General features: G+C 42.7%; 1 protein-coding gene across 4 annotated transcripts in view; it reads right to left on the bottom strand.

Moving 5' to 3' along the window:
• LOC141154941 (cytochrome P450 2F3-like) overlaps positions 1-12,060 on the bottom strand; it is a 335,736-nt gene that overhangs the window by 272,835 nt on the left and 50,841 nt on the right. For all 4 annotated transcript variants that reach the window (XM_073641507.1, XM_073641509.1, XM_073641511.1 and 1 more), the window contains one exon: positions 8,148-8,325. In XM_073641507.1, the coding sequence (XP_073497608.1) occupies positions 8,148-8,324 (177 nt within the window). In that variant the 5' untranslated portion in view covers position 8,325. The remainder of the gene's footprint in view (positions 1-8,147; positions 8,326-12,060) is intronic.

The following is a 12,060-nucleotide window of genomic DNA, read 5'->3' as shown; positions in this document are numbered from 1 at the left end:
AACCGAAGGTAGGACTGCCCGATTTTTTTTATGGTAAACAGCAAGATCTTTTTTCCTTTAAAAACGGTTGTTTATTATATTTTCATTGAAGACCCAGGTCCTCTGGGAATGAATCACAGCGCATTGGGTTTATAATGTCACTTTTGCGCAAAGAACCACAGGGATGGGCCTTTTCTCTACAACCTATTGATCCGTGTTTTAGATCTGTGGAGGATTTTTTTTCTGCTATGGGGTTGTTGTATGATGATCCTGATCGAGTCTCATCTGCTGAAACGGAATTAAGACGTTTGAAGCAGGGATCAGGTGATGTGGAAAATTATTGTACATACTTCAGAAGATGGTCGGCTGAAGTGGAATGGAATGACTCAGCATTAAAATGTCTGTTTCTTGCTGGTCTAGGTGAAAGGGTTAAGGATCTGCTGATTGCCTTCCCAAAACCTGGAACCTTGCAGGAGGCAATGCAATTAGCTATTCGTGTAGACAGGAGACTGCATGCTAGGATTAATGAAGAGAAATCTACTGCTATGGCAGCTTCTAGTTTTCAGAGGGTCTTTCAGAGGTGGAGAACCGATGGAGATTGGGGCAATGTCACCCCACTCTCAGGAAAAAGACCGCAGGTTTGCTAAGGGATTATGTTTTTATTGCGGTAAATCTGACCACTTTATTAAGAACTGTGTGCATCGTTTGAACAAAGAAAAAAAAAAAGAGGTCAGTTACGCCCGTATAGCTTGCTTAAACTCAAAAGGAGTATTTCTTTCTGGAAGCACCTCATTCCAGGAGGAGTTGATTGAATTTCGGGTATTTGTGGATTGTGCTTCTACACTCAATGTGATTGATAAGGGATTTTTGGAAAAATTTAAATCAGAATCCAAACTTTTGTCATCTCCTATTTCTGTGGTTGCTGTTGATGGCTCTCCCTTGAAATGTATTACTCACAAGGTTTTTGAATTTCCCCTCACCATTAATGGTATTCACCAAGAGAATTTGGATTTGGCGGTATTAAATAATTTGCCTTCTCCAGTGGTTTTGGGGTTGCCTTGGTTAAAATTGCACAATCCTGTACTGGACTGATCTACCCATGAAATTAAGTCTTGGAGTCCTAACTGTCATGATAAATGTTGTAACGGTCGCATTGCTGCTGTGGAAAGAGGGGAATTACCTGTACCTATTCAGGATTTTTGGAAGGTTTTTTCTGAGGAGGAGTCACAAGTTTTGTCTCCTCATAGGGACTGTAATTGCACCATTGAGTTTGTTCCTGGAGCTACTCTTCCCAAGAGTCGCTTATTTAATTTGACTATCCCTGAGAGAAAGGCCTTGGAGGAATACATACAGACAAGCTTGGCCGCCGGTCACATTAGACCTTCTAAGTCTCCTGTAGCTGTTGGATTTTTTTTTGTAAAAAAAAAAGGACGGCGGTTTATATCCATGTCTGGACTTTCGCGAAATTAATAAAATTACCGTACGCAATTCCTACCCACTGCCATTAATTCCTGACTTGTTCAACCAGTTAGTGGGGGCCAAGTGGTTCTCTAAAATTGATCTCCGGGGGGCATACAATTTGTTACGTATGAAGGAAGGTGATGAATGGAAAACTGCTTTTAACACTCCTGTGGGTCATTTTGAGAATCTGGTTATGCCTTTTGATCTTACCAATGCACCAGCGTTTTTTCAGAACCTTATTAATGACATCCTAAGACCGTTGATTGGTAAGAATGTGGTGGTGTATTTGGATGACATTTTGATTTATTCGCCAGATCTGGAGTCTCATTGGCAGAGCATGCTTGAGGTATTGCAGTTGTTAAGTGACAATTCGCTTTTTGCTAAGCTGGAGAAATGTGAGTTCGCTGTGCAGAGAATTAGTTTTTTGGGCTACATTATCTCCAGCGAGGGCTTTGAGATGGACCCGGTGAAGGTTCAGGCAGTGCAGGAATGGCCTAGGCCTATTGGTTTGAAATCGATACAGAGATTTTTGGGTTTCGCCAATTATTACAGAAAATTCATTAAGAATTTTTCTATAATTGTTAAGCCGCTGACCGATCTCACCAGGAAAGGTGCGAATACGGTCCAGTGGACTACGGAGGCCATTGAAGCTTTTGTGTATCTCAAGGAGAGGTTCAGTTCTGCCCCCATCCTTATGCAGCCTGATGAGACCAAGCCTTTTTTGGTTGAGGTTGATGCTTCTTCGGTGGGGGTCGGGGCTGTTATGTCTCAGGAAAACAAGGATGGAGTACATCCCTGTGCCTTTTTTTCAAAAAAATTTTCTGAGACCGAACTTAATTACGATGTTGGTAATCAGGAATTGCTGGCTATTAAACTTGCATTTGAACATTGGCGTCATCTCTTGGAAGGTGCTAAATTTCCCATTCAGGTTTTCACTGATCATAAGAATCTGATCTATCTTGATGCTGCCAAGCGCTTGAATGCCCGTCAGGCTAGGTGGGCACTTTTTATTTCGCGGTTTAATTTTTCTGTTACTTACATCCTGGGTACCAAGAATGTAAAAGCTGATGCTTTATCTCGCAGCTTTTCTCCCATGGTTGGTACCGAGGAGGAGGAGAGCATTTTACAGGAAGGTGTTATGATAGCAGCATTGGACTCCGTTTTGGAAGATGGGATTCTGAAATCCCAGGAGGATGCCCCGTCTAACACTCCCCATGGGAGGTTGTTTGTGCCTAGGAACTTTAGGAGAGATTTGTTTGTGGAGTGTCAAGAGTATCGGTTGGCAGGTCATCCAGGAATTTCTGAGACTAAGAGACTTCTAGGTCGCAGTTTTTGGTGGCCTGGGTGGCAGAAGGAAGTCATTAAGTGGGTGCGTCAATGTACTGTGTGTGCTAGATCTAATTCTTCACATGCTCCTGCTGCGGGGTTGCTTTGCCCTCTGGAGGTTCCTAGTGCACCTTGGACGCATCTTGCTATGGATTTTATTACTGACCTTCCTGCCTCTGAGGGTTTCACTGTCATCTGGGTGGTCGTGGACCATTTTAGCAAAATGTGTCACTTGGTTCCTTTCATCAAACTGCCCTGCGCTAAGACACTCGCTAAGGCTTTTGTTAAGGAAATTGTCAGACTCCATGGCGTTCCTACCGACATTGTTTCCGATAGGGGACCTCAGTTCGTGGCTCGTTTTTGGCGTGCCTTTTGTGACAGGTTGGGAGTTCATTTGTCATTTTCATCTGGATATCATCCTGAGTCTAATGGACAGACAGAAAGAAAGAACAAGGATGTTGAACAGTTTTTGCGTTGTTTTGTGGCTGACAATCAAGAGGGGTTGTCTGAGTTTCTACCACTTGCTGAATTTGCTCTTAACAACCATACATCCTCTTCTGCTGGGTGCTCTCCTTTTTTTACTTGTACTGGGAGACATCCGTCGTTTGGGTCATTCTCCAAATTGGTATCGGCTGTGCCGGAGGAGGAGAATTTTTCCGGTGATTTGGAGAGAGTTTGGACTGATGTACGTTGTAACCTTCAAGAGCCTAACGAAAAATCTAAGAGGTACTTTGACAGGACAGGTCAAGAGGTTTTGTTTACAGTTGGTGACATGGTTTGGTTGTCCTCTAAGAATCTGCGGTTGAGGATTCCTTCTAAGAAATTGGGCCCGAAATTTGTAGGGCCATTTAAGGTACTTCAGGTACTTAACCAATCTGCTGTTAGGTTGGAGGTTCCCACCTCTTGGAAGATTAATCCGGTGTTTCATGTTTCCTTATTGAAAAAAGCTGAGGATTCGGATAGGGATGCCACTGTCTCTGTTCCTCCAGTGGTGGAAGACGGTGAATATGAAATTTCTCGCATTCTTAATTCTAGGTGGCATAGAGGGAGATTGCAGTATATCGTCGCTTGGAAAGGTTTCGGTCCCGAGGATAACTCCTGGGTAAAGGCGGATGATGTCTCTGCTCCTAGACTTGTTGGAGCATTTCACAGGAGGTTTCCTGATAGTCCTGGGCCTGGAGGATCCGGAGGATCCTCATAGAAGAGGGGGTACTGTTAGAACCCTCCTGTTAGTTCTTTTTCTATTTTTGTTGGTCACATGACTTTCTGCCTATATAATTCAGCTCCGCCCTTCTGGCCTTGCTGGACTTCAGTGTTACATTTACTCTTAAGCTAGCCAGGTGCCTTGTACCTAACTCTGTAGTTTGCTTGGTCTTTGGACCACTAGTACTTTTTGTTTGTTTGTCTTTGCTCTGCTACAATTTCTTCTAGGAGGTGTCCAACTATATCCCAGTCCTTAGTTCTTGTAGGGACCCCTCCCTTATATCTATAGGTCTGCGTTCAGACTAGCCGAGGACTTAGGCGGGTCTGTTCACAAGGAACAGGTCCCCCGCTGCATCGTAGGGAATCAGCTTAGTCCTATTGTAGGGACAGTTTTCCTATCTTTCCTTAGTGCTTGTAGCAGTTCATAACATGAGCGAGCACTAAAATGCTCGGGTGATCGAAGCTCGGGTCGAGCACATTGGAATACTCGGGTGCTCGACCTGAGCAACGAGCACCATGTAAGTCTATGGCGGTCTGCAGAAGGTCAAAAATTGCCCAAATCGATGGAAACAGTGCTCAATTAAACGTCAGGCAGGCAGAATATATAGGCAGACAGGCAGGCAGGGTACATAGGAGGGTGCATGAAAAACAAAGCAGGGCACTTGGAACACACTAGTGCCTTCCGATTTTCATGCACCCTTCTCTTTAAAAAAGCTGGCTGGCAATTTAGCAGCGGCATACACTGGTACCCGACAATTTAGAACAGAAAAATAGAGCATCGCACATAGATTAGATAGATAGAAACATGTCAGTCACATATATAATAAGTACAGTGATAGTGTTGATTACTGTACTTGTCATTTAGTGTTAAAATAAAGGATTTATTAAAAAAAAAAATTTGGCTTGGGGTTCCCCGTAATTTTAGTCTCTAGCAGAGGTTAAGCAGACGGCTGGGGCAGATGTTTGAAGCCTGGGAAGGGGGTAATACCCACGGAGCTTCCCAGGCTACTAATATCAGCACCCAGCTGAATACCTAGCCTTTACTAGCTATTAAAATGGGGGACCCCCCAAAAAAATGATGTGGGGTCCCCCCTATTTTAATAGCTAGCAAAGGCTAGGCAGACAGCTGGGGGCTGATATTAATAGCCCAAGAAGGGTGCCATGAATATTGGCCCCCTCCCAGGCTAGAAACACCAGCCGTCAGCCGCCCCAGAAATGGCGCTCAGCTGCCATCCAGCCTGTCATCTCAATGCCATCCCAGCGTGGGAGAATTCTCCTGCTGAAGCCCTGAGCGCAGGAGAATTTTCCCACGCTGTCAGTGACGTGGATGAGGTAAGCTCATGTCCAATGAACTCAGCTCACCTCATGCACGTCACTGACAGCGTGGGAGAATTGCCTGCGCTCTGCAGTGTCTATGAAGGATGGCATGCTGGATGGCAGCACTCAGCTGCCATCCAGCCTGTCATCTCAATGCCATCTCAGCGTGGGAGAATTCTCCTGCGCTCACCGCTTGCGCAGGAGAATTCTCCCATGCTGTCAGTGACGTGCATGAGGTGAGCTGAGTTCATTGGACATGAACTCGGCTCATCTGGATGCTGTCACAGCGAGACACTGAGGAGCTTCACTGAGAAGCTTCTCAGTGTCTGCGGCATGGCAAGCTGGATGGCAGCTTTCTGCTGCGGTCCAGCCTGTCATCTCGATGTAGCAGAGCTGAAGCTGTCCTGGGAACCATGGAAAGGTAAGGATGAGGTTGGTTTATTATTTAATTTTTATTGCAGGAGATCATTGGCTTCAGCTGGAATGGGCGTGACGGTAAGTAGAGTTTAATTTAGAACATTAAAGAATTGTGTGTTTATTTCAATTAAAGGACTTTATTCTGGGTGTTTGTGTTTTTTTTTAACTTTGACTATGGGGTTAGTAATGGGGGTGTCTTATAGATGCCTCTCCATTACTAGCCTGGGCTTGATGTCAGCTGTCATTATAAGCTGACATCAACCCCAACCCTATTACCCCACTGCCACCGTTACAGGGCAGTGGGAAGAGCGAGGCTAAGTGCCAGAATTGGCAAATCCTATGGATGCGCCATTTCTGGGGCGGCTGACGGCTGATGTTTCTAGCCTGGGAGGGGGCCAATATTCATGGCACCCTTCCTGGGCTATTAATATCAGCCCCCAGCTGTCTACCTAGCCTTTGCTAGCTATTAAAATAGGGGGGACCCCACGTCATTTTTTTGGGGGGTTCCCATTTTAATAGCTAGTAAAGGCTAGGTATTCAGCTGGGGGCTGATATTAGTAGCCTGGGAAGCTCCGTGAGTATTACCCCCTTCCCAGGCTTCAAACATCTGCCCCAGCCATCTGCTTGACCTCCGCTAGAGACTAAAATTATGGGGAACCCCACGCCAATTTTTTTTTTAATAAATCCTTTATTTTAACACTAAATGACAAGTACAGTAACCAACACTATCACTGTACTTATTATATATGTGACTGACATGTTTCTATCTATCTAATCTATGTGTGATGCTCTATTCTTTCTGTTCTAAATTGTCGGGTAACGATGATGAATTGCCGGCCGGCTTTTTTAAAGAGACAAGTGCATGAAAACACTATTATTTTTTTTTAATAAATCCTTTAACAGTAATGACAAGTACAGTAACCAACAGTGTCACTGTACTTATTATATATGTGACTGACATGTTTCTATCTATCTAATCTATGTGTGATGCTCTATTCTTTCTGTTCTAAATTGTCGGGTACCGGTGTATGCCGCTGCTGAATTTCCGGCTTTTCATGTTTCACTGTGAGCACTGTTCCCATCGATTTGGGCAACCACTGTAATGCCACAACCACCATGGCTGTGGCATTACAGTGAGTTGCTGACAATGCCTGCATGATTGGTGCTCTAAGTAGTGCCAGACATGCAGGACGGGGACCCGAGCCCCCGCCCGAGCATCGCGCAAGTATTCGGCGAGCTCCGAGCATCTCGAGTGGTGAGCATGCTCGCTCATCACTAAAACACATACATTCACAAGTCAACACAAACACAATAGTGTATTTATCTTGGCTTAACAAATCTAGACGCCTGGCTGATTAAGATTAGAAACTGTTTCGTCACACCCATCCTAATACATGGATGAAAATTTCTCCATATTTAATAGGTAATTTTTGGCTGAATTATATTGGATTACTAGTATGACACTATTAGTGAAGAGTGAACTTCTACCAAATTTTAGTCCAGAGGCTTCCACGGACCCTGACTTAAGCCTTTTTACAGATGCACATATTTCCTGACTGATTCTTCTACTGTGGTTGATGTGATTGTTATTAAATCAGCCCTTTTACAAACCTTGATAAAGATTAGTAGATTCACACCTGGATCCACACAATAATGGTGGTTTCAGGTATATTCCAGTATTATGATCACTAAAACAATGCACCAACACTCTGAATTTGCTTTTCGATAAGGTAATCAACACCTTATCCATATATTGACACAGTATTATAAATTCTCAGAATACTTAATAACAGGTATAAGGAAACGTATTGAATTACGTACTGTTTACCTTTCCTACAACTGGTGCTTGTAATCTACTTTTAGGGATTGTTTTACACATTCGGGAGGGTTGTTATAGAATTTTCTTATTTGGATTGGATAACTTTGAGTAAGATCACATAACTTATTGTAAACGGGTAGAATTGTTATAGATATTACATAAAATAAACATCTCATGTATAGATCACTTTGCATTAGATATCAGTTCCTAATCTTGTTGGGAAAAACTGATTTATAATAGAAAATGGAATAATTATAAGTCAGAGCTATTAAAAGGTGAACTCCAGCAAGCAATTGTGATCTGTGAAGATGCCTGGAGGCAAGTGTTTTATTTTCCCACAGTGTCCCTGAAGGGAAAATCGAGTATTACACAATTCTAGTAGAGAGTTCGATTAAATTCAAATTTGTCAGTTTGAATGAATTTGTCCAAGAAACTAGATTTACATTGAAGTTATGTTATGTAATTTGAACGTGCCTTATTTAGGGTCTCTCAAAACTCTAGAACCTAATAATCATTGGGTACGATGGTACGATGATGACATACAACACATTCATATGATTCCATACATCATTATGTGATCATGTTTGCACTAATATATGGCCTTCACCCCACAAGTAGCTCTCACCTTCATGAGTGTGCTGACTATGTCACTCGTGTTGATCTGAAGAAGATTTCCCAGGAATGGAATTGGCATTGGTCCTGGAGGAAGTGTTGACTTCTCTTTGAGGATCTTCATGTAGCTCAAGATGATAAAAGACAGGCAGAAGAGGAAAAGAAGAACAATGGTGCTGGACCAGTCCATCCTGCAAAAAGTCAGTTTTATATAGAACTGAATAATAATTTACATATTCACCAATCATGATGTACAACAAGTTAAAGCAAATCTCCAGTTTTTAACACCATGCTGTTATTAGGTCCAATATATTTTTTGGAATGTGGTCAAGGAGGCAGCTAAAACACTGCTATCAGACTAAGGAGAAAAATCCTAATGACAGGTTCCCTTTATGTTTTTCTCTACGTAGATAACATGCATTAAACAGAAAATGATGTACAAAAAAGGGAAAGAACCACTCACTTCCAATATCAAGGAATTAACAAGATTTTAAGAATCAGCTTTTATGAGAAGTTGAGATGGTCTAAGGGTGGGATTGGGAGGTATTATAGATACTGTGGTAGATCTGCTCACTCGGCTGCACATGGAGGTAGACACGGAACACTGTATCTTTAAATTTTCAGTTGGTTTATTAAGCAGCATAAACTAATGTAGAGTTCATGAAAATAAACACAGGTCATCTGGCATAACGGCAAAACAAAAAAAGAAAATGTCAAATAAAGTCCTTGCACCGGCCACTTGGGATTAGCAAAAGCCACACAGTTCAAATTATCACAAATAAACACAAGCTCCTCTCTCTGGAGCTGGCCTCCAGATACTGAAGGACACCTGAGTGAAAAGGCTGGCTATTTAAAGCCCAAGCCACACACTGAGGTGGAGATATGGTGAATGACCTCCTGCCCACACTTTGGTCATTCATCTATCAAACATGCCTTTTCAAATCTGTCTGATTAACCCTCTCTGCACTTACTATGCAGGAGAAGACTCCCATGTTTCACATCACTGTAGCGAACAGCCTCAGTGAAACATATCTCCCCTCCAATATTCTGCCAGTGACTTTGTCACAATACCTAAAAAAATGGACTGATTGTCTTGAATTCGGAGATTATCATAGTATAACTGGCAAATTAATATGGGGATTACTATGACTTTGGGCAAGTTTTGAGTCACAACTTGATCACATATACTTCTTCATGCTGCGATGTAGCAGCATAGTACAATTTTTGGCAATGCTACAAGTTTCACAGCCAAAGTTGACATGTAATCAAAGCCTTATCAGGAAAGTATATTTCTGTGTAAACACAGTCTTTTAGTCTAGAAATACACTCTAGATTATCATAAGCATTAGTCATTGAACAACCATATATATGCTCTCCAAGAATTCATCCCATCCCATGAAGGTCAGTGGACTCCAATTATAATTTTGGTAAATATTTCTCTACCTTTTAAATTCTTTAATCTATCTGTAATTATTAATATTATTTATTTTACAGATGTGACCTTAGAATGTGTAAAGTCACAGTGACAAAAAATGCATCGAGTCTGGACATGCTTGGTCTAATAAATCCTTTTGGGAAATTTGATCTCTGTTTGTAGAGCCTACATCTAATACTTAGCATTGTCCTGGTGACATTTTGAAACTTAGAGGAACATTCAAGGCAATATATGATAAAACTGCAGGAGCAATTAATGAAGGATTTGGATGTATATTATTTGACCTAATATTACTTTTAAAGCATTTTTTTTCTTTTACCTCTATCTGTTATTAAGTAAAGTAATCCGTCAAGTCAAATGGTCATCCATGGAAAGACTTGGCACTAGCCATTCCTCTTAGCAGGTCCCAAAGGTTACCTCTTTTACCTGTTACTGGGGCCCTTGAATTGCATCCATGGAGAAACTGCGGGCTGGTAGAGTGATAAGAAGGAAAAATTTGTACAAGCCAAGTCAGAACTAGAGAAGAGGAGACAATGCCAAAATCAGAACCTAAGGAAAGCCAAGTCGTGGTGGTCAAACAGAATGATCAGGCAGAGATAGTAATTGGTTAGATAAGGAGGTCAAATCAGGCCAGGTGTATGTGGCAGGAGAAAAAAAAGTGCGCCCGGAACAGAGGTCAATTGCATATAAAGAGTAGAAGAACAAACAAAAATTACTGGGAACTGGCCAAGAGGGTAATTATATAGAGCACTTACTGTATGTCAAACTAGTCTGCTTATTGATCGGTTGGCCAGATCTAACAATGCTCTGGCCAAAAGGACCTTCAAAAACAACATTCATAATGATAAATTTATTGGTTTGATGACACATGTGCTACTAAGCCAGAGGCGAGAGCACTGGACATCCTGAGTCAGCTCCAGAAGAATTATATGAGTGGTGATGAGTGCACCACCCAACATGGGGAGAGCCAAATCCTATGTCAGATTCTGCCTCCAGGAATTAATCATCTGAAAGTAGGGAAGCCTGATGCAGTAGCAAGGCCAAGCTACAGATTAGACAGATTAGACCTGAAACAACTTGCGATATTTGGGAATAGCTGCTTGATAGTTTTGGATTAGGTGTTTTTAGATTTCCCTCCCTAGTTGGCTTGGTGCCAATGTGTTTTTAAGCAAGGGGGTCAATCTGTACATCATTACAGGTCTTCATGAAAGGTTAATAGCAAGATAGGGGCCATGTACCAGAATGGATCAACATCTTACTATTATATTATGGCTAGCAATGAGTAACTGGTTGTAAGGGGTGATGATTTTGGGTTCCACTTCAATGTAAGATTTATCATCTTAGGCTGTGGAATTTTTGGAGGGTAACATTTCCTTTGCTTTTGAAAATGCTACAATAATTATAATTTTGGTTAAACGATTAACAGAAAAACATGTTTTTGAAGTAATGTCATGGGTGTGGAATTTAGAATCATTTACTTTATAACAGTATCTGGTTAAGGGGATGACAGTGTTTAAATCGGGTTTTTGTTACATCTATTAAAAAAAAATTGCAATTTTTTTCTCATACCACAATCTTCATTAAAAAAAAAAGTAATCTTGCAATTTTCACACTGGCGACTGGAGCTATTTTAGACATATGCTGTCCTTTTAGAAAAAAAGTTTTTACCTGGCTCTTCAGATCATCAGAGGCAGAACAATGACAGGTAACTAGTGTTGAGCATTCCGATACTGTAATATCGGGTATCGGTCGATATTCGCGGTATCGGAGTTCCGATACTGAGTTCCTATATTTTTACAATATCGAATACCGGAATCGGAAGTTCCCATAATGCCTGCGCTCTGCAGTGTCTCTGAATGATGACAAGCTGGATGGCAGCGCTCAGCTGCGATCCAGCCTGTCATCAGAATGCCATCCCAGAATTCTCCTGATTGTTTAAAAGCCGGCGGGCGGTAAAAAGCCGCCGGCTTTTAAACAATCACACAGCCCCATACTGCTTCCCCGCAGCCTCCCACCCCGATCCTCCGCTCCCCTCTCACCTCCCTTCCCGATCGCAAGTTAGGACCGGGCGGGGAGCGCAGCACCAGGGAGCGAAGGACCCGGGCGGGGAAGCCGGCAGTGAAAAGACTTCACCACGGCTTTCCCGTTCTGTGCTGCGCTTTCCCGCCGGTTATTTCAAATGAACAGCTGAGGTATCAGGTGATGCCGATCAGCTGTTCATTTGAAGTAGCCACGGTGCCCTCAGAGGGTTCATGTGAGTTCATGCTTGACTGCATTGCATGCACTCACATGAACTTTCCCACGGCCGCACAGGTCAGCCTCACCTCCCAGACCATCAGCCTGTCATGATTGGTGTCTGCGCGATGTGTGTGCGCGATGTGTGTGCGCGATGTGTGTGCGCGATGTGTGTGCGCGTGTTACGGGGCCAGGTGGTGGAACCTCTGTGCTGAGGTGCAAGGAGGGACCCAGAGGGGCGTGACTAAGTATCCAC

The sequence above is a fragment of the Phyllobates terribilis genome, unplaced genomic scaffold (assembly GCF_046119375.1).
Source record: "Phyllobates terribilis strain yellow unplaced genomic scaffold, ASM4611937v1 Scaffold_7__3_contigs__length_470593459, whole genome shotgun sequence".
NCBI classification, from domain to species: Eukaryota; Metazoa; Chordata; class Amphibia; order Anura; family Dendrobatidae; genus Phyllobates; species Phyllobates terribilis.
Note: the sequence above shows the minus strand (reverse complement) of the source record. Positions and strands in the feature narration are given on the sequence as shown.